At 38.4% G+C, this 25,060-nt stretch overlaps 2 protein-coding genes across 15 annotated transcripts in view; both read right to left on the reverse strand.

Annotated features, from left to right (window-relative positions):
• ubr4 (ubiquitin protein ligase E3 component n-recognin 4) overlaps positions 1 to 15,182 on the reverse strand; it is a 66,772-nt gene extending 51,590 nt beyond the window's left edge. For all 14 annotated transcript variants that reach the window (XM_065285938.2, XM_065285935.2, XM_065285936.2 and 11 more), the window contains exon 1: positions 15,027 to 15,182. In XM_065285938.2, coding sequence (XP_065142010.1) covers positions 15,027 to 15,151 — 125 coding nt within the window. In that variant the 5' untranslated portion in view covers positions 15,152 to 15,182. The remainder of the gene's footprint in view (positions 1 to 15,026) is intronic.
• A 306-nt stretch (positions 15,183 to 15,488) lies between these two features.
• Positions 15,489 to 23,005, reverse strand: emc1 (ER membrane protein complex subunit 1). The gene is made up of 22 exons (XM_065285943.1): positions 22,852 to 23,005; positions 22,531 to 22,658; positions 22,084 to 22,149; positions 21,902 to 21,995; positions 21,681 to 21,809; positions 21,098 to 21,224; positions 20,817 to 20,972; positions 20,563 to 20,730; positions 20,319 to 20,390; positions 20,135 to 20,233; positions 19,948 to 20,044; positions 19,751 to 19,867; positions 19,048 to 19,250; positions 18,811 to 18,960; positions 18,505 to 18,666; positions 18,300 to 18,419; positions 17,816 to 17,953; positions 17,556 to 17,729; positions 17,249 to 17,459; positions 17,074 to 17,158; positions 16,868 to 16,997; positions 15,489 to 16,775 (listed from the first exon to the last, which is right to left on the reverse strand). Exons 1-22 carry the CDS (start codon positions 22,941 to 22,943, stop codon positions 16,596 to 16,598), a joined length of 2,898 nt encoding a protein of 965 aa, XP_065142015.1. The 5' UTR covers positions 22,944 to 23,005; the 3' UTR covers positions 15,489 to 16,595.
• Between the last annotated feature and the right edge of the window lie 2,055 nt (positions 23,006 to 25,060).

Genomic DNA, 25,060 nt, shown 5'->3' on the forward strand with positions numbered 1-25,060 from the left:
ATTCTGGTTTCCATGTTTTGTGGGGACATTCCATAGACGTAATGCATTTTATACTGCACAAACTGTATATTCTATTCCCCTTACCTACCCCATTCCCTAACCCCAACCATCACAAAAACCCTTCTGCTACTTCACATTTTCAAGAAACATCATTCTGTTTGATTTATAAGCTTGTTTCCTCATGGGGACATCAAAATGTCCCCACAAGGTCACAAAAACACTGGTATTCCTATCTTCGTGGGGACAGTTAGGTCCCCACAACGTGATAATTACCAGGTATACACACACACACACACACACACACACACACACACAAGGTGGTTATGCCGCGGGTGTGCATTATTTTCGAATAATTCAAAGGACAAGAGTCAATTATTCAGATTATACCATGGTTACCAAAGATATTGCTCTGGTGCCTATTTTTAAAGGACAAGTTCGGTATTTTAGACTTAAAGCCCTGTTTTCAGATTGTTTATGGTCAAATAGAATGGTTTTGACTGAAATTTCGACATTTTCGGCTGCCCTGAGAATTTTCGCTTGTTTGTGTTTCAGCTCAGACCTCTACAATGGCTTTATAGGTGCACTGGAACAATCCTTCCTAAAATGCATTAAACTTTCGTTTACAAAGACGAGAAACTCACCGAGTGGTCAGGGGTGTTCACTGATATGCTCACACAAAAATCGCGTCAAAAGATGCTTTCCAACAGCTGTTTTAGCATTCGTTGTTAACTTGTGGACCTATTTCCCCAAACGCCTCACACCCGTACATTCTTCCGCTTAGAGCTTGAATAATAAACACTCCAGCCCAGGAGGTGGCGCTAATCCGCCTTTGCCAATTGCAAGAATAGAAACAAAGTTCCCGGCGCGGAATAATACCGTACCTCACAGGACGTCTAATACAGTCAATGGAGTTGGTAAAAACTACGATAAAACCTGTTGGAATGCATCTTTTGGAGCGATTTTTGTGTGAGCATACCAGTGAACACCCCTGACCACTCGGTGAGTTTCACGTCTTTGTAAACGAAAGTTGAATGCATTTTAGGAAGGATTGTTCCAGTGCACCTATAAAGCCATTGTAGAGGTCTGAGCTGGAACACAAACAAGCGAAAATTCTCAGGGCAGCCGAAAATGTCGAAATTTCAGTCAAAACCATTCTATTTGACCATAAACAATCTGAAAACAGGGCTTTAAGTCTAAAATACCGAACTTGTCCTTTAAGACATTTTAAAGGTTATGTGAGCAGTTACTAAAAAATAATCAACACCCATGGAACATTTCTCAACCAATCAGAATAAAGCATTCAACGGCCCCATGGTATAACTAAGTGCATACCATAGTTTAACTAGTTAAAGCTACTCTTACGGCAAATACGCAACATTATGTCTGCCACATACATGCTTGTTCATGTTAAATGACACAAAACACAGTCAAGTTTTTATAATCGTAAAATAATCTGAGACAGAAACCTGTTTCTGATGAGTAACTAAATTGACGGCAGTTTAAAATTTAACACAGATTTATCATAGGTAACGTGCAGGTTTTTATAAGAAATGTGATGATGTTGGTGGTTAAACAAAATCACCTTAAGTTATTTTCATTAAAAATTCGCATTCCGTTTATTGAGCTCTGACAGTTGTTGAACTGTGAAAATTGTAGCAGGTCGGTCAGCTGATCAATTCCGCAGTAAATGACTGCGGTCAGGCCACCCTCCACTTTGAAAAAGACGGTCAAACTAGCCCTCACGTTTTTTTTCTGTGTGCACATATATTAGGCATTACGGTAAATGCACGAGAGGAATGATTTCAAAATAAAAGTTTCTCACCTAATTTGTTGTTATTTCTGTTGCATTCTGTGTGTATTTTAAATCGTTGCTAGGGTATTATGGGTGGTTTCTAGGCTGTTTCTGTTGCATTCTGTGTGGTTGCTAGGGTTCTGTAAGTGGTTGCTAGGCTGTTTCTGTTGCATTCTATTTGGTTGCTAGGCTGTTTCTGTTGCATTCTGTGTGTCTTTTAAGTCATTGCTAGGGTATTATGGGTGGTTGCTAGGCGGTTTCTCTTGCATTCTGTGTGGTTGCTAGGCTGTTGCTAGGGTTCTTTAAATTGTTGCTAGGGTATTCTGGGTGGTTGCTAGGCGGTTTCTCTTGCATTCTGTGTGGTTGCTAGGCTGTTGCTAAGGTTCTTTAAGTGGTTGCTAGGCTGTTTCTGTTGCATTCTGTGTGTGTTTTAAGTGGTTGCTAGGGTATTATGGGTGGTTGCTAGGCTGTTTCTGTTGCATTCTGTGTGTGTTTTAAGTGGTTGCTAGGGTATTATGGGTGGTTGCTAGGCGGTTTCTCTTGCATTTTGTGTGGTTGCTAGGCTGTTGCTAGGGTTCTTTAAATTGTTGCTAGGGTATTATGGGTGGTTGCTAGGCTGTTTCTGTTGCATTCTGTGTCTGTTTTAAGTTGTTGCTAGGGTATTCTGGGTGGTTGCTATGCGGTTTCTCTTGCTTTCTGTGAGGTTGCTAGGCTGTTGCTAAGGTTCTTTAAGTGGTTGCTAGGCTGTTTCTGTTGCATTCTGTGTGTGTTTTAAGTGGTTGCTAGGGTATTATGGGTGGTTGTTAGGCAGTTTCTCTTGCATTTTGTGTGGTTGCTAGGCTGTTGCTAGGGTTCTTTAAGTGGTTGCTAGGCTGTTTCTGTTGCATTCTGTGTGTGTTTTAAGTGGTTGCTAGGGTATTATGGGTGGTTGCTAAGCGGTTTCTCTTGCATTCTGTGTGGTTCCTTGGCTGTTGCTAGAGTTCTTTAGGTTGTTGCTAGGGTATTATGGGTGGTTGCTAGGCTGTTTATGTTGCATTCTGTATCTGTTTTAAGTTGTTGCTAGGGTATTCTGGGTGGTTGCTAGGCGGTTTCTCTTGCATTCTGTGTGGTTGCTAGACTGTTGCTAGGGTTCTTTAAGTGGTTGCTAGGCTGTTTCTGTTGCATTCTGTGTGTGTTTTAAGTGGTTGCTAGGGTATTATGGGTGGTTGCTAGGCGGTTTCTCTTGCATTCTGTATCTGTTTTAGGTCATTGCTAGGGTATTATAGGTGGTTTCTCTTGCAATTTGTGTGGTTGCTAGGCTGTTGCTAGGGTTCTTTAAGTTGTTGCTAGGGTATTATGGGTGGTTGCTTGGCGGTTTCTCTTGCATTCTGTGTAGTTGCTAGGCTGTTGCTAGGGTATTATGGGTGGTTGTTAGGAGGTTTCTCTTGCATTTTGTGTGGTTGCTTGGCTGTTGCTAGGGTTCTTTAAGTTGTTGCTAGGGTATTATGGGTGGTTGCTAGGCTGTTTATGTTGCATTCTGTGTCTAAGTCTTTGTTAGAGTATTATGGGTGGTTGCTAGGCTGTTTCTGTTGCATTCTGTGTCTGTTTTAAGTCGTTGCTAGGGTATTATGGGTGGTTGTTAGGAGGTTTTTCTCGCATTCTGTGTGGTTGCTTGGCTGTTGCTAGGGTTCTTAAGGTTGTTGCTAGGGTATTATGGGTGGTTGCTAGGCTGTTTATGTTGCAGTCTGTGTCTAAGTCTTTGCTAGTGTATTATAGGTGGTTGCTAGGCTGTTTCTATTGCATTATGTGTCTGTTTAAGTCGTTGCTAGAGTATTATGCGTGGTTGCTAAGCTGTTTATGTTCCATTCTGTGCGATTGCTATGCTGTTTCTATTGCATTCTGTTTCTGTTTTAAGTCGTTGCTAGGGTTTTATGGGTGGTTGCTAAGCGGTTGCTCTTGCATTCTGTGAGGCTACTTGGCAGTTGCTAGGGTATTATGGGTGGTTGCTATACTGTTGATAGGGTATAATTAGTGGTTGCTATACTGTTGATAGGGTGTTATTGGTTATTGCTAGGCTGTTGTTCAGATATTATGGTGGATTACTATGAGGTTGCTAGCATATTAAGGGTGGTTGTTGGGCTGTTGTTGTGACATTCTATTTGATTGCTAGGCTGTTGATAGGCTACGTATTTAAATTGGTTGCTAGGGTATTGTTATGGTTTTCTTGGGGATTGTGAGGTGAGGCTGTGGCTTTCCTGATGATTAATACGCCTTTGCTAGGGTATTTAGGGTGGTTTATAAAATTGCTAGGCTGTACAGGGTGGTTGACACAGAACTGCTATGCATTTAATAGGGAGTCAGTAAAAGAAAACAACCTGTTTCCACAGAATCATTCCACTTCTGAATACTAGTACACCATCTCAGGTTTTCACCACTGCAGTATCATCATAGTCTGATATGCTGTTTTTAAAATAGAGAGCTCCAAGAAGTCCTATACACTTGCAGTATTTTCTATACATTTGGCTAGATGTTAAAGAGAAACTACCTGTTTCCACAGAATTATTTCACTTCTGAATGATAGTACACAATCTCAGGTTGTCACCACTGCAGAATCATCACAGTCTGATATGCTGTTTTTAAAATAGAGAGCTCTAAGAAGTCCTATACACTTGTGGTATTTTCTATACATTCAGATAGATGTTAAAAGAAAACTACCTGTTTCCACAGCATCATTCCACTTATAAATGATAGTACACCATCTCAGGTTGTCACTCCTGCAGTATCATCACAGTCTGATATGCTGTTTTTAAAATAGAGAGCTCTAAGAAGTCCTATACACTTGTGGTATTTTCTATACATTCGGTTAGATGTTAAAGGGAAACTACCAGTTTCCACAGAATCATTCTACTTCTGAGTGATAGTACCCCATATTAGGCTGTCACTCCTGCAGTATCATCACAGCCTGATTTGCTGTTTTTAAAATATAATGCTCTACGATGTCCGGTAAACTCTGTATTTTCTATACATTTGGTTAGATGTTAAAGGGAATCTATCTGTTTCCACAGAATCATTCCACTTTTAAATGATAGTAAACAATCTCAGGATGTCACCACTGCAGTAACATCACAGTCTGATATGCTGTTTTTAAAATAGAGAGCTCTAAGAAGTCTTATACACTTGCAGTATTTTCTATAAATTCAGTTACATGTTAAAGGGAAACTACCTGTTTCCACAAAATCATTCCACTTCTAAATGATAGTACACCATCTCAGGTTGTCACCACTGCAGTATCATCACAGTCTGATATGCTGTTGTTAAAATATAAAGCCCTGAGGTATCATATACACACTGTATTTTCTATACATTAAGTTAGATTTTAAAGGGAAACTACCTGTTTCCACAGAATTATTTCACTTCTGAATTATAGTACACCATCTCAGGTTGTCACCACTGCAGTATCATCACAGTCTGATATGCTGTTTTTAAAATAGAGAGCTCTAAGAAGTCCTATACACTTGTGGTATTTTCCATATATTTGGTCAATTGTTAAAGGGAAACTACCTGTTTCCACAGAATCATTCCACTTCTAAATGATAGTACACCATCTCAGGTTGTCACCACTGCAGTATCATCACAGTCTGATATGCTGTTTTTAAATTATAATGCTCTAAAATGTCATATACACTCTGTATGTTCTATACATTTGGTCAGATGTTAAAGGGAAACTACCTGTTTCCACAGAATCATTCCACTTCTAAATGATGGAACAACATCTCAGGTTGTCACTCCTGCAGTATCATCACAGTCTGATATGCGGTTTTTAAATTAGGGGGCTCTAAGATGTCTAACACATGCAGTATTTTCTATAAATTCAGTTAGATATTAAAGCGAAACTACCTGTTTCCACAGAATAATTTCACTTCTGAATGATAGTACACCATCTCAGGTTGTCACCCCTGTAGTATTATCACAGTCTGATCAGCTGTTTTTAAATTAGGGGGCTCTAAGATGTCCAGTAAACTTTGTATTTTCTATTAATTCAGTTGGATGTTGTTGGAAAACTACCTGTTTCCACAGCATCATTCCACTTCTGAATGATAGTACACCATCTCAGGTTGTCACTCCTGCAGTATCATTACAGTCTGATATGCTGTTTTTTAAACAGAGAGCTATAAGATGTCATATACACTCTGTATTTTCTATATATTTGGTTAGATGTTAAAGGGAAACTACCTGTTTCCACAAAATCATCCAACTTCTGAATGATAGTACACCATCACAGGTTGTCACCCCTGCAGTATCATCACAGTCTGATATGCTGTTTTTAAAATAGAGAGCTCTGAGGAGTTTAACACATGCAGTATTTTCTATAAATTCAGTTAAATATTAAAGGGGAAACTACCTGTTTCCACAAAATCATTCCACTTCTGAATGATAGTACACCATCTCAGGTTGTCACCCCTGTAGTATTATCACAGTCTGATAAGCTGTTTTTAAATTAGGGGGCTCTAAGATGTCCAGTAAACTCTATATTTTCAATTAATTCAGTTGGATGTTAAAGGAAAACTACCTGTTTCCACAGCATCATTCAACTTCTGAAAGATAGTACACCATCGCAGGTTGTCACCCCTGCAGTATCATCACAGTCTGATATGCTGTTTTTAAAATAGAGAGCTCTAAGGAGTCTAACACATGCAGTATTTTCTAAAAATTCAGTTGAATTTTAAAGGGAAACTGCCTGTTTCCACAGAATCATTCCACTTCTGAATTGTAGTACACCACCTCAGGTTGTCACCCCTGTAGTATTATCACAGTCTGATAAGCTGTTTTTAAATTAGGGCGCTCTAAGATGTCCAGTAAACTCTATTCAGTAATTTCTATTAATTCAGTTGGATGTTGAAGGAAAACTACCTGTTTCCACAGCATCATTCCACTTCTGAATGATAGTACACCATCTCAGGTTGTCACTCCTGCAGTATCATTACAGTCTGATATGCTGTTTTTAAAACAGAGAGCTATAAGGTGTCATATACACTCTGTATTTTCTATATATTCAGTTAGATGTTAAAGGGAAACTACCTGTTTCCACAAAATCATTCCACTTCTGAATGATAGTACAACATTTCAGGTTGTCACCCCTGTAGTATTATCACAGTCTGATATGTGGTTTTTAAATTTGGGGGCTCTAAGATCACATATACACTCTCTATTTTTTATATAGATTCAGGTAGATGTTAAAGGAAAACTACCAGTTTCCACAGAATCATTCCACTTCTGAATTATAGTAAACCACCTCAGGTTGTCACCCCTGTAGTATTATCACTTTCTGATATGCTGTTTTTAAAACAGAGAGCTAAAAGGTGTCATATACACTCTGTATTTTCTATATATTCGGTTAGATGTTAAAGGGAAACTACTTGTTTCCACAAAATCATTCAACTTATGAATGATAGTACACCATTGCAGCTTGTCACCCCTATAGTATCATCACAGTCTGATATGCTGCTTTTAAAATAGAGAGCTCTAAGATGTCTAACACATGCAGTATTTTCTATAAATTCAGTTAGATATTAAAGGGAAACTACCTGTTTCCACAGAATCATTCCACTTCTGAATGATATCACAACATCTTAGGTTGTCACCCCTGTAGTATTATCACAGTCTGATATGCATTTTTTTAAATTAGGGGCCTCTATGATCACATATACACTCTGTATTTTCTATACATTTTGTTAGATGTCAAAGGGAAACTACCTGTTTCTACAAAATCATTCCACTTCTGAATGACAGTACAACACCTCAGGTTCTCACCCCTGCATTATCACCACAGTCTGATATGCTGTTTTTAAAATGGAGAGCTCTAAGGTGTCCAATAAAACCTGTATTTTCTATACATTCAATTAGATGTTAAAGGGAAACTACATGTTTCCACAGCATCATTCCACTTCTGAATGATAGGACACCATCTGAGGTTGTCACTCATGCAGTATCATAACAGTCTCATAAGCTGTTTTTAAATTAGGGGCCTCTAAGATTTCATATACACTCTGCATTTTCTATTCATTCGGTTAGATGTTAAAAGGAAACTACCTGTTTCCACAGAATCATTACACTTCTGAATTAGTAAGCAAATAGACAGTGTTTTGTAAATTTTTTCCACTTTGGTATCTGTGATGATTCTGCAGGAGTGACAACATGAGATGTTCACTTCTGAATAATAGTAGGAATGATTCTGTGGAAACAGGTAGTTTCCCTCTAACATCTAACGAAATGTATAGATAATACAAAGTATATATGACATTTTAGAGCCCCCTAATTTAAAAAACACATATCAGACTGTATTAATAGTACAACATCTCAGGTTGTCACCCTTGTAGTATCATGCAGAAATAGAATGATTCTGTGGAAACAGGTAGTTTTCTTTTAACATCTAACCTAATGTATAGAAAAGACAGAGTGTATTTGACATCTTAGAACCCCCTAATTTAAAAACCGAATATAAGTCTGTGATAACACTGTAGGAGTGACAACCTGAGATGGTGTACTATCATTCAGAAGTCGAATGATTCTGTGGAAACGGGTAGTTTTCCTTAAACATGTAACCAAATTTATAGAAAATACTGCATGTGTTACACACCTTAGAGCTCTCTAATTTAAAAACCGCATATCAGACTGTGATGATACTGCAGGGGTGACAACCTGAGATGTTTTACTATCATTCAGATGTGGAATGATTCTGTGGAAACAGGTAGTTTCCCTTAAACATCTAACTGAATGTATAGAACATACAGAGTGTATATGACATCTTAGAGCTTTCTTTTTTAAAAACAGCATATCAGACTGTGATGATACTGCAGGAGTGACAACCTGAGATGGTGTACTATCATTTAGAAGTGGAATGATTCTGTGGAAACAGGTGGTTTCCCTTTAACATGTAACTGAATGTATAGAAAATACAGTGTGTATGATACCTCAGGGCTATATATTTTAACAACAGCATATCAGACTGTGATGATACTGCAGTGGTGACAACCTGAGATGGTGTACTGTCACTTAGAAATGGAATGATTCTGTGGAAACAGGTAGTTTCCCTTTAACATGTAACCGAATGTATAGAAAATACTGCAAGTTTATTAAACTTCTTAGAGCTCTCTATTTTAAAAACAACATATCAGACTGTGATGATACTGCAGTGGTGACAACCTGAGATGGTGTACTGTCATTTAGAAGTGGAATGATTCTGTGGAAACAGGTAGTTTCCCTTAAACATGTAACCGAATGTATAGAAAATACTGCAAGTGTATAGGACTGCATAGAGCTCTCTATTTTAAAAACAGCATATCAGACTGTGATGATACTGCAGTGGTGACAATCTGAGATGGTGTACTGTCATTTAGAAGTGGAATGATTCTGTGGAAACAGCTAGTTTTCTTTTAACATCTATCTGAATGTATAGAGAATACAGTGTGTATATGATAGCTCAGGGCTCTATATTTTAAAAACAACATATCATACTATGATGATACTGCAGAAGTGACAACCTGAGATGGTGTACTATCATTTAGAAGTGAAATGATTTTGTGGAAACAGGTAGTTTCCCTTAAACATGTAACTGAATGTATAGAAAATACAGTGTGTATATGATACCTCAGGGCTCTATATTTTAACAACAGCATATCAGACTGTGATGATACTGCAGTGGTGACAACCAGAGATTGTGTACTATCATTCAGAAGTGGAATGATTTTGTGGAAACAGGTAATTTCCCTTTAACATGTAACCGAATGTATAGAAAATACTGCAAGTTTATTGGACTTCTTAGAGCTCTCTATTTTAAAAACAACATATCAGACTGTGATGATACTGCAGTGGTGACAACCTGAGATGGTGTACTGTCATTTAGAAGTGGAATGATTCCGTGGAAACAGGTAGTTTTCCTTAAACATGGAACCGAATGTATAGAAAATACAGTGTGTATATGATAGCTCAGGCTCTATATTTTAAAAACAACATATCAGACTATGATGATACTGCAGGAGTGACAACCTGAGATGGTGTACTATCATTTAGAAGTGGAATGATTTTGTGGAAACAGGTAGTTTCCCTTTACCATGTAACTGAATGTATAGAAAATACAGTGTGTATATGATACCTCAGGGCTATATATTTTAAAAACAGCATATAAGACTGTGATGATACTACAGGTGTGACAACCTGAGATGGTGTACTATCATTCAGAAGTGGAATTATTTTGTGGAAACAGGTAGTTTCCCTTTAACATATAGCCGAATGTATAGAAAATACTGCAAGTGTATAGGACTTCTTAGAGCTTTCTATTTTAAAAACAGCATATCAGACTGTGATGATACGGCAGTGGTGACAACCTGAGATGGTGTACTATCATTTAGAAGTGGAATGATTCTGTGGAAACAGGTAGTTTCCCTTTAACATCTAACCGAATGTATAGAAAATACAGTGTGTATATGATAGCTCAGGGCTCTATATTTTAAAAACAACATATCAGACTATGATGATACTGCAGGAGTGACAACCTGAGATGGTGTACTATCATTTAGAAGTGGAATGATTTTGTGGAAACAGGTAGTTTCCCTATAACATGTAACTGAATGTATAGAAAATACAGTGTGTATATGATACCTCAGGGCTCTATATTTTAACAACAGCATATCAGACTGTGATGATACTGCAGAGGTGACAACCTGAGATTGTTTACTATCATTCAGAAGTGGAATGATTTTGTGGAAACAGGTAGTTTCCCTTTAACATGTAACTGAATGTATAGAAAATGCAGTGTGTATATGATACCTCCAGGCTTTATATTTTAAAAACAGCATATCAGACTGTGATGATACTGCAGGAGTGACAATCTGAGATGGTGTACTATCATTTAGAAGTGGAATGATTCTGTGGAAACGGGTGGTTTCCCTTTAACATGTAACTGAATGTATAGAAAATACAGTGTGTATGATACCTCAGGGCTCTATATTTTAACAACAGCATATCAGACTGTGATGATACATTCAGATAGATGTTTTCTTTTAACATCTATCTGAATGTATAGAAAATACAGTGTGTATATGATAGCTCAGGGCTCTATATTTTAAAAACAACATATCAGACTATGATGATACTGCAGAAGTGACAACCTGAGATGGTGTACTATCATTTAGAAGTGAAATGATTTTGTGGAAACAGGTAGTTTCCCTTAAACATGTAACTGAATGTATAGAAAATACAGTGTGTATATGATACCTCAGGGCTCTATATTTTAACCACAGCATATCAGACTGTGATGATACTGCAGTGGTGACAACCAGAGATTGTGTACTATCATTCAGAAGTGGAATGATTTTGTGGAAACAGGTAATTTCCCTTTAACATCTTACCGAATGTATAGAAAATACTGCAAGTGTATAGGACTACTTAGAGCTCTCTATTTTTAAAACAGCATATCAGACTGTGATGATACTGCAGTGGGGACAGCCTGAGATGGTGTACTATCATTTAGAAGTGGAATGATTCTGTGGAAACAGGTAGTTTCCCTTTAACATCTAATCTAATATATAGAAAATACAAGGTGTATATGATACCTCAGGGCTCTATATTTTAACAACAGCATATCAGACTGTGATGATACTGCAGTGGTGACAACCTGAGATTGTTTACTATCATTCAGAAGTGAAATGATTTTGTGGAAACAGGTAGTTTCCCTTTAACATGTAACTGAATGTATAGAAAATACAGTATGTATATGATACCTCAGGGCTTTATATTTTAAAAACAGCATATCAGACTGTGATGATACTACAGGTGTGACAACCTGAGATTGTGTACTATCATTTAGAAGTGGAATGATTCTGTGGCAACATGTAGTTTCCCTTTAACATCTAACCGAATGTATAGACAATACCACAAGTGTATATGACTTCTTAGAGCTCTTTATTTTAAAAACAGCATATCAGACTGTTACGATACTACAGGTGTGGCATCCTGAGATGGTGTACTATCATTCAGAAGTGGAATGATTTTGTGGAAAGAGGTAGTTTCCCTTTAACATCTAACTAAATATATAGAAAATATTGACTATAGCAATGCTCTGTCAATCCCCTGAACAACCCAAGCAACTAGTAACACTAGCAACCACCCATAATACTGTAGCAACTACCTACCATTCACTCACAGACACTGTATTAAATGCATATCGTTCTGTGTCAACCACCCTGAATAGCCTAGCAATTTTATGAACCACCTAAAATACCCTTGCAAAGAACACCCTAGCAACAGTATAGCAGCCACCCATTATACCCTAGCAACGGTCTAGCAATTACCCAGAAAACAAAAGCAATATCAGCAACCAACCAGAATCATACAACAGCCTAGCAACCCCCCATAATACCCTAGTAACTGCCAAGTTACCCTACAGAATGCCAGTGCAACAGTCTAGCAACCACCCATAATACCGTAGCAATTGCCTAGCAACCACACAAAAAGCCAGAGCAACATCCTAGCAACCCTCATATTTCCATAGCAACCACACAGAATACCAGAGCCACAGCCTAGCAATCACCCATAATACCCTAGCAACAGTCTAGCAATCACATGGAAAACCATAGCTATACTCTAGGAACAGCCTAGCAACCGCATATAATGCAACAGAAACATCTTAGCAACCACCAATAATACCATTGCAATGACTTAAAACAGACACAGAATGCAACAGAAACAGCCTAGCAAACACCCATAACACCCTAGCAACTACTTAAATCAGACACAGAATGCAACAGTTACAGCCTAGCAAACACCCATAGTACCCTAGCAACAGTCTAGCAATCACATAGAAAACCATAGCTCTACCCTAGCAACCACTTAAAACCCTAACAAAAGCATAGCAACCAACCAGAATGCAACAGAAACCGCCTAGCAACCACACATAATACCCTAGTAACGACTTAAAACACACAGTGATTAAAACAGAAACAACCTAGCAACCACACATAAGACCCTAGCAACGACTTAAAACATACACAGAATGCAACAAAAACCGCCTAGCAACCACCCATAATACCCTAGCAACGACTTAAAACACACACAGAATGCAACAAAAACAGCCTAGCAACCACAAAGAATGCAACAGAAACAACCTAGCAACCACTTAAAGAACCCAAGTAACCACACAGAATGCAACAGAAACAGCCTAGAAACCACCCATAATACCATAGCAACCACTTAAAACACACAGAGAATGCAACAGAAACAGCCTAGCAACCACTTAAAGCACCCTAGCAACCACACAGAATGCAACAGAAATCGCCTAGCAACCACCCATGATACCGTAGCAACCACTTAAAACACAGAGAATGCAAGAGAAACTGCCTAGCAACCACCCATAATACCCTAGCAACGACTTACAGTGTGCAACAGAAACAGCCTAGCAACCACCCATAATACCCTAGCAACCACACAGAATGCAAGAGAAACAGCCTAGCGACAACCCATAATACCCTAGCAATTACTTAAAAGAGACACAGAATGCAACAGAAACAGCCTAGCAACCACACAGAATGCAACAGAAACAGCCTAGCAACCACTTAAAGAACCCTAGCAACCACACAGAATGAAAGAGAAAAAGCCTAGCAACCACCCTTAATACCCTAGCAACGTCTTAAAACACACACAGAATGCAACAGAAACACCCTAGCAACCACCCAGTATACCCTAGTTACAACTTAAAGAACCCTAGCAACAGCCTAGCAACCACACAGAATGCAAGAGAAACAGCCTAGCAACAACCCATAATACCCTAGCAACGACTTAACAGACACAGAATGCAACAGAAACAGCCTAGCAACCACACAAAATACAACAGAAACAGCCTAGCAACCACTTAAAGAACCCTAGCAACCACACAGAATGCAAGAGAAACAGCCTAGCAACAACCCATAATACCCAAGCAACGACCTAACAGACACAGAATGCAACAGAAACAGCCTAGCAACCACACAAAATACAACAGAAACAGCCTAGCAACCACTTAAAGAACCCTAGCAACCACACAGAATGCAACAGAAACAGCCTAGAAACCACCCATAATACCCTAGCAACGATTTAAAATACACACAGAATGCAACAGAAATATCATCAGATTAAGTGAGAAACTTTTATTTTGAAATTATTCCTCTCGTGCATTTACCGTAATGCCTAATATATGTGCACACAGAAAAAAAACGTGAGGGCTAGTTTGACCGTCTTTTTCAAAGTGGAGGGTGGCCTGACCGCAGTAGTAAATGACAGCGACGGTAAAGTGCAACATTGCTTATGTTTCTGTGAAAACGAAACTTTTATGGTAACGCGCTTAACGTTATATCGGATATGCACAATGACGAGTTTTACAAGAAAACCTACAACAACCTGTAACAATAGATTATGTTATCTATTTAACAAAAACATAACTCACATTTAACATGCTATCAACAACAACACTAGCACAAGCTGCTAAGTCATAGCTTGCTAGCTAGCTGCCACACCTCCCTATCCGCTTCAAATAATAGCGACTACGACTAAAACATTAAATAATGATTGCTTATATGGGTGTCACAGACATAAAAGAGAAAATTTATTAGTATGACATGTATAAAATGACATTATGAGCTCTCCTTAAATGGCAAATAACAGTTTATTAGCAGGCTAACCAGCTTTGCTGTAGGTTAATCGAGGGACGCTACAGGCTTATTCAATGTCAATTAATTTACTTCCAAAACAAATACAAAGCCGTTTTATTAAAGGAAGATGTCGTGGGATCCTGTATGTTTTATTACTTTATATTTTAATTAATAAATGTAAGTTAGGCTGGTTATATTCATGCAACACATTGGATCTCTGGCCTGATGATGAAGCAGAATCGGATGTATCTGCTACTGTAAATGCACAGCAACGCAATGACTGTGTCTCAAAACCTTCTAAGCTTCCTATGTAGACAGCATCGTTATGTATCGTATACTCGTCAGTAACGTTCAAATTGGGTTTTAACCATCCAAAGAATTACAAATTTACACTTTTCGCCATCACGAGCACATATGGAATGCTTTCAACGCCTCAAAAATGCTGCCCAGGTAGGGCGCTACCTAGGTTTTGTGACACAACCAGTACAACCATAGCATCACAGCTAATGCAGTGTCACCCAACACTTTATTTCACCTCCCCGCGGACCAAGTCAACAAACCAGCCGTCGCCTGACCTGTTTATGATGGATCCTATAAGCTGAGGTAGCTCTTTCGTTTCGAAAGCCGTGTAGGACGCTGATAAAAGTGGCCGTACGGCAGCGGTCCACTCAGGTTCTCCATCTCCTCCACTCGACGCCATCTTGAGATTCTCTATTAGAAGCGGAAATGAGGTTAATCATCGGACACCGAATAACAGGAAGTGACGTCAGGAATACACATGAAAAGTCTAGTGTCATTTTAACTTAGGTCATTTTTATATGATATAGTTATTTTGGTAAGTACAGCTGTGGTGATAAAGAAAAATGTGCGATTTAAGTTGGTAATTTTAAAACAAAATTAAATTAAATCTGATTTGCAGATCAATTTACAATTCTTAGTATCATAAATGGAAAAGAAAACACCTATAATGGATTTTAACAAAACAAAAATTGCTACTGAAGTTATAACATTCTTCAATAAAACTCAGGAGTCAAAAATTAAGAATTGGCCAACTTTTATTATCAATAACAGGGGAAAAGAAATAAATTAATGCATGTTTAAGAAACAGATTTGATATTAATTCAATTGTCTACTCTGGTGATACAATTATTAAAATCTTACTATCTGACATCATTATTCAGTTTGCAGCAAAGGGGATCCTTTCAAATTTGTTAAAGCATATAAACAGGCCTGTAATTTATGAAAATCAAACAAAAACAGTGAAAATATCTGACATTAGTAAAATCGCAAAGGGTTTGTAACATGAACAAGACATAAATCAAAGTATGATATGGCATATTAGAATTATCTATATCATTAATATGTTAAGAAAATCAGCTTTGAACCATCCAGTGCATGTGACAAATACAATAACTACAAAAGACTACCAAAATGATTTAGCTAAATCAATGCAAATCCTTCTATCATTAATTTATAGGAGAAAAAAATCCAAACGTCTTCTGAAATTTCACAGTTCTTATGCGCACTAGTGTTTGCCCATTAAAATCCCTGCAAATGCATTAAACCTATACATAGTTAATACATTTCCTAAGTTCAGATATAAATAATTACTCAAAATTATATTCAAAAATCCAATCATATCATTGAATAATGTCCCTTTGCAGTTACGTCACCAATATTTATTCTGAAAATACACGTAATCCATCCATCAAGCTCCCAATAAGCAGACTCGTCCCAGCATGAAATGTAAAACAGGTAAAACAGGCATACAGAGGGACATCCAATAAATATGAGATGAGATTTCATTTCTAATCATGTTATAGTTGGCAAATCTACTTAATTTGTGTTACCCCGAAAGGTGCAATAAATAACAAATTAGACAGTGAACTGTTCAATGTTAGAAGTGGGAAAAATGACCTACATCATTACATCTCTCTGAATAGGGAAAAACTATCGTGGCCGTCTATGCACTTACACTCAAACAACCGCAATAACCCCGAGACAGCTGGCTTTAAAAAATACACCAAACTTATCAAACGATCTTGCGGTCTTGACGTGGTCACCAGCTTGTCTCCTGTCATCAATGTGTCAAAACACATTGCAGCGAGGACGAGAGCGAAGTCAATAGGCCATTAGGATGTGTCTTATCGCCATGCCCTGTTGAGCAGTTTCACTTCCGCTAGACGTTTACTGATCATGGTAGCAAAGAAGAGCCCAAAGAGTACACTGCTGATCAGTACATAGTCATAATCGTCCTTAAGAACGTCAAACTGCTTGGAGGGATACACTCTGGTCTGGTAGAGGTCAAGACCGTATGCTACCACCTATAGGGTAATGGAAAACGTCATTAAGTCAAGTAAATAATAAAAATGTCATTGTATAATAATTAGCAAAAAAATAATAAAACAAATCTTACCAAACAGGTAGACTCCAAGCCAGAGGGGGCAGTGTAGATACCTCTTACTCTCGATATAGTTTGGTTGTAGTTTATAAACCATTCTGTGCGAATAGGCATTTCTGGAGCATACGGTATGAGATTTTCCTCCCTAAATGGCATGATATTAGTGGTTGAGATCAATTTAATATATATGCACCACAACCAAGTAATTATTGGTAACTTACCGACTCTGTTCCGAGACCATCTCTGGTCTCCGTGGATCCAGGAACATCTTTGGTAGGGATAAAATGTTGCCTGATGGCAGCCCCACTATAATAATGATAAAGAGATAATACAATTTCAGATTTTATGCGCCCAATGAAAACGTCAAGTTAAGCTACTGTAGAAATGCATACTAACCCAAAAGATGGCGGCTGGTGATGCCTTTCTCTGTAAGCGTGGCCTCCAGGGTGCTTATGGGAGCAGGAAAGATGTACGACTGCTGCAGAACCTGAGGTGGATTTGGTCGGTCCAGAGAGCTAAACACTGTGCTGTTATAAAGCTCGGCTCCCTCGAAGAGCTCCAATACAGAAAATTCATTCCTACGAAACTTGGAGTTCCAGTACACATACTAAAAGACAAGAGCACACAAAATGCTGTATGTACTGGCAAACAATTATGTTTGTAACAATAATCATAATGTTTTAAGAGTATGATAAGTACTAACCACCACCCAGTTTTCTGAGTGCACAAAGTGAACAGGTCCTCTGGCCTTCCTCTGCACCGCCTCGTGCACAATACGACCAGTCACGCCGTCAATCAGGAAGATTCCAACGAAGCTACGCTCCTGATGGGTATCTGTGCTCTCCGTCACCACAGCCAAGAGATTAGGGTTCAGGTACTGCCGACAACGACATGAGATATATAATTATTACAATTGTGTGTTCTCATTAGGCCAATAAGAACAGCATAAGAGAGGGACAATACCTTGTACAGCACACTACGATCACCCATCACTCTGCCCTGGGAATGAACGTGTTCATTGGCACGCTTTCCCTTGACAGCCACGATCTTTTGGACCTCAGTGGGTATGACCACCTCCCAGATCAGCTCTGTAGACAAATCCTGAAAGGAATAGAGATCCCAGCACAATCATTCCAGTGCAAATATAATGTAATTATCATTTATTTTTTGCAACTCAGATACATTTTTTATAATATTACAATTATATAATAAAATAATTAAATAAAATAATAAATTAAAAAAAATGTAAAAATTAAATAAAATAATAAAATGTAATAAAATAATAATTGTAATTAATTTAATAAATAAATAAGTAAATAAATAAAGAGTGTGTGTGTGTGTGTACAGTTTATTTTTATATAGTACATCAAGCTCAAGGCAAATTGTTTTCTCATGATAAAAAGCCTTTAGTGAGCACAAACAAGAGGTAGTGTGAGTCGATGTTAACCTTGCGCAGACGGAAACCCGACAGCTTGCCCTGGCTGGTGTCCACTAGGTAGAAAAATATAGAGGATGCAGTTTCCTGAAGCTGCTGGAGGACGTTTTTAGTAGATGGAAAAGCAGTGACCTGTGAATGAGAAGAAAAGATGAGATGAGAGTTCACATTCTTAAATATATAATGAACAACACCTGTAAGTTGAATGGAGACCAACCTTATATTGATCATCAACAAGCAACAGGACTTTAGCGTAGTCCTGGTCTATGATAGGCAGCAGCAGAGACTGAAGGATTGGTCTGGGTAAGGCTGGAACACTACTATGACTCTTCTTGCCAAAAATCGGATTGAAGACATGGAGGCTTGCAAGACCCGTGTCCTATAAAAACAATACCTGTTCTTTAATTATTTAGCAAAATGTGTTACGAATTAAAGTTAAAGGGATACAAACCTTTAACCCCTTTAAGCATGAGAAAACATGAAAGATATTGTGAATAAACGAGTGTTAACTTCACAACCTCACCTTATCCTTAATAAGAAGTGTGCACTGTGGAGGATGAGGAAAGTGAGCAGTCGTCCTTTGGACCATCAATTTAAAAACCGAGTTGGGCTGGATGTTTTGTAAGTAGTGCCTCCACAAAACAGTTCCCGATTTACTATCAATGCCAAAAAGCTAAGTAGGAAAACAAACATCACGTGTTAACTGACAACTAGGTCAAAGGTAAAACAACAAACAAGCATCTGTTTTTCCTAAACATACCTTTCCAGAGGCGGTGACCATCAGCATCATCTTCTGCAGGTTGAACTCATCCCGAGACAGAGTCTCAATGGTGACCTCGTCGTTCTTCACACTGCTGCGAGGTTTCCGGGCATCGTAGAAAAGTTTCCAAAGATGGCCCATCCAGGACTGCAGCAGGATGAACTGGGATGAGAGGCGCTTCAAGACCATGGGTAAGAGCCCATCTGGAACCCAAGAGATTACAAAAATTTGTTAAATGTAACAAAACAAAGCAAAATGTATTTGAATACAAAGTAAAATTACATTAGTAACACTTAAGAGCAAATGCATTGTTCAAAACTCTAAAATTAAGCACGGTATTAAGAACAGAAGCAAAATTAGGAAGCTCACAATGTTACCTTGAATGGCTGGATCCAAGTGCAGCGGAAAGGCAAAAGAAGAAACAAGGAAATAAATACAGACAGAAAGTGCAGGAAAGCTATGGACAACAGGACAGTTTGGTGAGGCAGACGCTTGTGCATTTCACGGTTAGAAAGCAAAAGCAATCCATGCTTAAAAACAACAGCACTTATATAAACCCTTTGTGACGCAAGAAACTATGTACACCTGTAAAAGCTTTCAAGATTCAACTAATGCTCCTAAATTGAATCGCTCTACACTGCAAAGATAGTAATTTTGGTCATTTTAAACAAGGGTGCATCAAAGGACGTCTCGGGCAATGTACCGGCTTTCTTCCCAAACTCTCCCTCCAGCTCGGCCTGTGTTCCTGTGAGTGGCAGATCAACCATCTCCATGGTGACCACATCAGCCAAGGCCTCCTCCCTCATCCAGACCACCCTGCCTACAGCAGGACAACAGAATCAAATGTTAATTGACCGTTTCCTAAGTGTAAAATAAAACTGTGTTAGGGTTGCTTCATACCAGGTTGCTGTAAAAACGTAAGCGTGAGGTCTTCTGTTTGCACCATGACTCTGTAGCCCACAGAGTCATCTTTCTTCAGAAAAGCATGGACGTATAACTAAAGAACATACACATTTACTTAGCCTTCAATACAAAAATAAAAAGCTAATCATGGTGTAGGCTTATATACTTTAGCGTTTGTGCTTACTCTGTTTGGCTTTCCTCCATTAGGGTCCAATTGATAGATGATGGTGGTGTCTAGGTGCCTTCGGCCTGTGTCAGCACTGAATAAGTTGATGCTGCAAGCCTTAAATAAAACACAAAAAGTAGTTTGAGTATTAAAAACTTATATGACGAACAGATTAGTGTGAAGTGTTTGAATGGTGACTCACAGTGTCATTCTTCGGTGACATCACTGCAGCAACCGTTTTCTCTCCAGTTGTGGCAAAAGCAACCAGATTTGACTGAAATTTTAAAGTTTAAGGCATAAATACCATGCCGATTCTCCTTAATTAATAATATATTTATAGATATATGACTTCATTTTCGACTAAACACTAACACAAATGACCATTTCTAGACTCCCAACCCTTATTTATTTCATTACTTGGGTCTGTGGGCTGCATTAACTCTTACCGGATTGAAATCTCGTAGCGGAGCGATGAGGCCATTATTGAGCTGCAGAAGTATGTGATGATCTGGACTGAGCTTCAGGAAGAACTCAGCCAGCGGAGGCTGAGCAGGGTTCGGCTGGGTGGATGTCAAAACAGGCTGAAATCCAGAAGCCACCTCCAAATCCAGAGTCTAAGAAGAGTACCACAATATTATAGATCATTACACAAGAAACCAAAAGCACTCTGTGTTAATGACAAATATAGTAATATGTGCACCTGAAGGTGTATCTGTCTCAGTTCTGTCTGTTCGGCAGGCTGCAGTGGTAGAGTATACAGAGACTGTGTGATCTGATCCACACACAAGAGGATCCCTGAGCTGACGATTGTACAACTGTTTTCCAGGCTTGACATCCATGCAGCTTCAACTGTTTTCTGAGAGACAAATACATAAACGGAATCAGATCCCTCACCACAATGGACATTTTTTGTGCTCAAATTACACAACATGAAGAGGAATTTGTGCATTGCTGTATTCATGTTATCATGTAAACCAATACCTTATTCATGATTTCTCCATCTTCAATTTTGTACTCAACGATAACAATATGGGAGTTTGGGACAAGTCCCAAAACAAATACCAGTCCATCACCTCCAGAATAAACAGTTTGGTACTGCACAGAGTCACTGCAGGATACAAAAGAATGGAAAAACTAAGACACAAAGGGACAGTTTCCCAGACAGGGTTTAGATTAATCCAGGACTAGGCCTTATTTATATTAAAGGTGGGGTGCATGATTTTGGAAAAGGGAGTTGGGCCAAAACACACTTGTAGCCAATCAGCAGTAAGGGCTTGTCTACTAACTGACATCGTGGCCTGTGTTGCGTATGTGTGGGGCGGGTCTATCAAAAGGAGGTCCAGATTCCATTGGGGTAGGGGCGTGTTTGTTTAGGTGGTTTCAAATGTCAACATTGGATCATGCACCCCGCCTTTAAGTAGTTTTTACAAACATACCTTATACAAAACAATACTGGTGTGCATCTTGAGACAAAATAATGGCACTGATATTTGTTACTTTGGGTCATATGATCCTCAATTAATAATAATCTCATTGTAAATGCTCAATTTAAAAATCTTGTCACCTGTCAGGCAGATTTTCCACCCATATCTGGCCACCGCTCGAGAGGTCATGGAAAGAGATTGCTGTTTTTTTAAGCACAGCAACATACTTGACAAGATCTTGAACTCCAACAAAAGCAGCATCTTGAAAGCTGTGTTCAAAAGAGGAAAACAATCCTTTTATCTACCGTTCATTATCTGCTTGAGTCCATTTGTGATACAATAAAGCCAAACAATATACAACCTCCCAGTATCAAGCACTGTTTCCCATTTCAAGCCACCAACTGTAGTCTCCCATGAACGAAGCAGACGTCCATCTCCAACAACTACAATAGCATCTAAATGACAGCAAGTACAATAGCACATGCAAAAATTAAAATAATGTCTAATTTCAAACCAAAAATACACTTCAGTGTGCTTGCTTACCTTGTCCATACATAAGAAGTGAATCAATTTGGCCCTCGGGTCCAGTTTTATCCACATGACGCCAGACTACAGGAACCAAAAGCAGATATTATTTTACCTTATAATGGAAGTAACTATTATTGCAGTTTGCATATACATTTGTAATTAAAAGAATGAGATATGTGAAAGGTCAAATATTATTTCCACTAAATGTTTCTAGCTGTGAGGAAACCTGAATGTCTGTAATATATGCTTACAAAGTAGCTTCTATTTAATACCAATAGCTGTGTGGTGCATTTCAGGATGCTGAATTTGAATGTCACATATAATTCAGGCTTCAGGAAACACTGGATTTGCCAGCCTGAATCATTTAACTGGGGGGTTAAATTAAATGCATCAAAAGTGTCGAACATGGACCCTTAAAGATTCTGCAGAAAAGCCTCAAAATAGCTACAAATAGACACTTACACAAATCGCCAGTCCTGGAATTGAGAGAAGCAAACACGTTCTTGTCTGTCGCCACCAAGAGTTTTTTAGACGCTTGTGAATGAGTATCAAACAAGGCAAAACGCACTTTGCCAATAAACTGTTGCCTCCTGAAAGAAAATAACGCGTAGGGTTTAATAGCTGACGTTAACACATGATCTATGACTGACTAGCAATATGATTGAACATCAGCCCGGTGTAGCTGACATCAGTCTGATTTAAGTGCCGGGTACTTTCAATGTCGCAGAAATCACACAGTGGAATAAACGTAAAACAACACATAAGTAAAATTCATTTACATACCAATCAAACTTTCCAACTTGGTCTTCAAATACCGCCGATGCAGTAAAAAATAAAGACACAGATATTGCTATTCTGACTACAAGCCAAGCCATTGCTGCAAAAGAAGAATTCCCACAATTCTGTGCGGCGAAGGACCCAAACAGCTAACGGTAAAAAACACACACACATACAAAAAAATAATTGCACGTGTATTTTTTTTTATTTAGTGCAGAAATGTTTAATCTTAGTCGTTTACAATAAATATTATGTTTAAAACGTAATCTGCATTACTGGCGTTTGGTCTATTATTTATAATCAGGCATTCGCAAGCAATACCTATGGGTTGAAATTCACCTGCTTTACATGACATTACCAACAGACGTGTTTAAGACATGAGTAGTTCGCGTCAGTAATTCTCTTATATGCATTCATATTTGAAATATTTGTTCTGAAAAATATATTTAACTGTTTTTAATTTACAGTTAAAGTTTTGACGTTGCTAAAGTTTGGTAATTGCCGCTAGATGGCAGCAAATTGTCAGGACCTTTTCAAAGTCGCCGTGCGCAGGTCATATTTGGTGTTTGAGAAGAGGTTTGTATTCATTTGACTTTATAAATTGGTAGATTAATAAAACAAATTAATCACTGTCTGCTTGAATAAAGGGTCAATGAAAAATATTTTTTCCATAAACTTAAGCAAATTATGTCAGATTAAACCACACCAGATCCATTTTTTTAGTTTTCTTTTTTTAAGTCTGCACAAGGCATGCTCTGAGTTTTACAAAACCGAGTTTTCTCTGTCCTGAGACAGATAGTGACAGCTACAATTAATATTGCATTTACCCAAACAGCCATTTTTCATTGGCACACCTTTCAGAGCTTGCCTTTTTTTGAGAATTGGCAGGGGTTTAGAGAAAGACAGCAGTTGAAAACTGATCCTTTAGTTGAGAGACAATGGTTTTTAGGGTCTTGGATGCCTTGGGAATCAAAAGGAAGCTTAATGAAAACCCATCAACATCCTCTGCAATTATAGAAGATTGTTGAATAGCCCTCTAGAAACAGGCACTAAGCCTGCTAAATGTTGCTATTGCCAAACTAATTGGGGTTTAGACCATTTTTTAAACCCATGCATTATCTGTTTGTAGGATCGGATACTACATAACCAACAGACAGGTCTACAGACAAGACTTTAAGGATACATACAAATGGGGTCCTTGGTCTCAGCTCAACAGAGAGACGGGCTGCCTCTATCGTAAGTGTTTCACAGTCAGTTATCTCGTGATGTGTGTGCACATCCAAATGTAATGAATTAACAGAATAACAGGCCCTATAAAAGTAATGAACAATAAAAGTGATGAAGTCATATTGATATGTAAGAACCCAATCCCAGAAGCATTTGCTGTGTGACAGGCTTACATTGTGAATAACGATATTCCTGTAGTTCTTATTGAAAGGGAATTTTAGCTTTGTTGTCATTGTCAATCACATACAGTACATCAGCTTGTCATGATCACATTTTTGAGAGCAGAAACATTTGCATTGGTTTTATCAGGCTAGTACAGGGTCGCTGTTAAAGCACAATGGTCTGATCCTCCAATCCATTCAGTGCCTTAAATTCAGTCTCTATTGGAAGAAAGTGAAAGATTAGATCCTATGAATGCCCTCTTCACTGCTTAAAGAGTCACATATATGCCTTTTTAATTGACTTTGTAAGTACAGTATAATAGCTCGCACAGTGACCTACTGTAGTAGTCCACGTACACAATGCACCTTTGTGATTAGCATTGCATTGGTTTCCACCAGAATAGCTTCCATCACAACCACTAAGGTCAGAGCAGGGCAGATGGTACAGTAAAATTACAAAGGAGGCTCAGTGCTCCCCTATGGAACTTCTGTCGAAGTGCACGTGAGAATAAAACATCAAGGAACAGAGTAAGGACTCTCTGTGAAGTGACTTTGATTTACAGCAGGTCTTAAAGGGTTCTCGGGTCCTTCTGCACAGCTCCATTGTCTACAAATCTAGCAGGTTACCAAAGATTCAGCTGCTGTGTCCAAGAGCTCATGAGATGCAAGGCAACAACATGCATACAGTAGACATATAAGGACCTGCTGACACTTTTTGGAAACTATTAGCGATGACAGAAAGAAAACATTACCATGATGGTCTTTTTGAATTCTATCAGAAAGAGAGACAGGACAACATGAGGATGTTGATAAAATCAGACTTTTTA

Source organism: Paramisgurnus dabryanus, chromosome 21 (genome assembly GCF_030506205.2).
Source record: "Paramisgurnus dabryanus chromosome 21, PD_genome_1.1, whole genome shotgun sequence".
NCBI lineage: Eukaryota > Metazoa > Chordata > Actinopteri > Cypriniformes > Cobitidae > Paramisgurnus > Paramisgurnus dabryanus.

Bases quoted from the DNA above. Each gene is read 5' to 3' on its own strand.
- emc1 (XM_065285943.1), bottom strand. From the start codon at position 22,943: ATGGCTTGGCTTGTAGTCAGAATAGCAATATCTGTGTCTTTATTTTTT. The intron at 20,045-20,134 runs GTAAGCACAAAC...TATGTTCTTTAG, and splicing joins ATGGAGGAAAGCCAAACAGA to TTATACGTCCATGCTTTTCT. The intron at 18,420-18,504 runs GTTGGTCTCCAT...TCTCATTCACAG, and splicing joins TTGTTGATGATCAATATAAG to GTCACTGCTTTTCCATCTAC.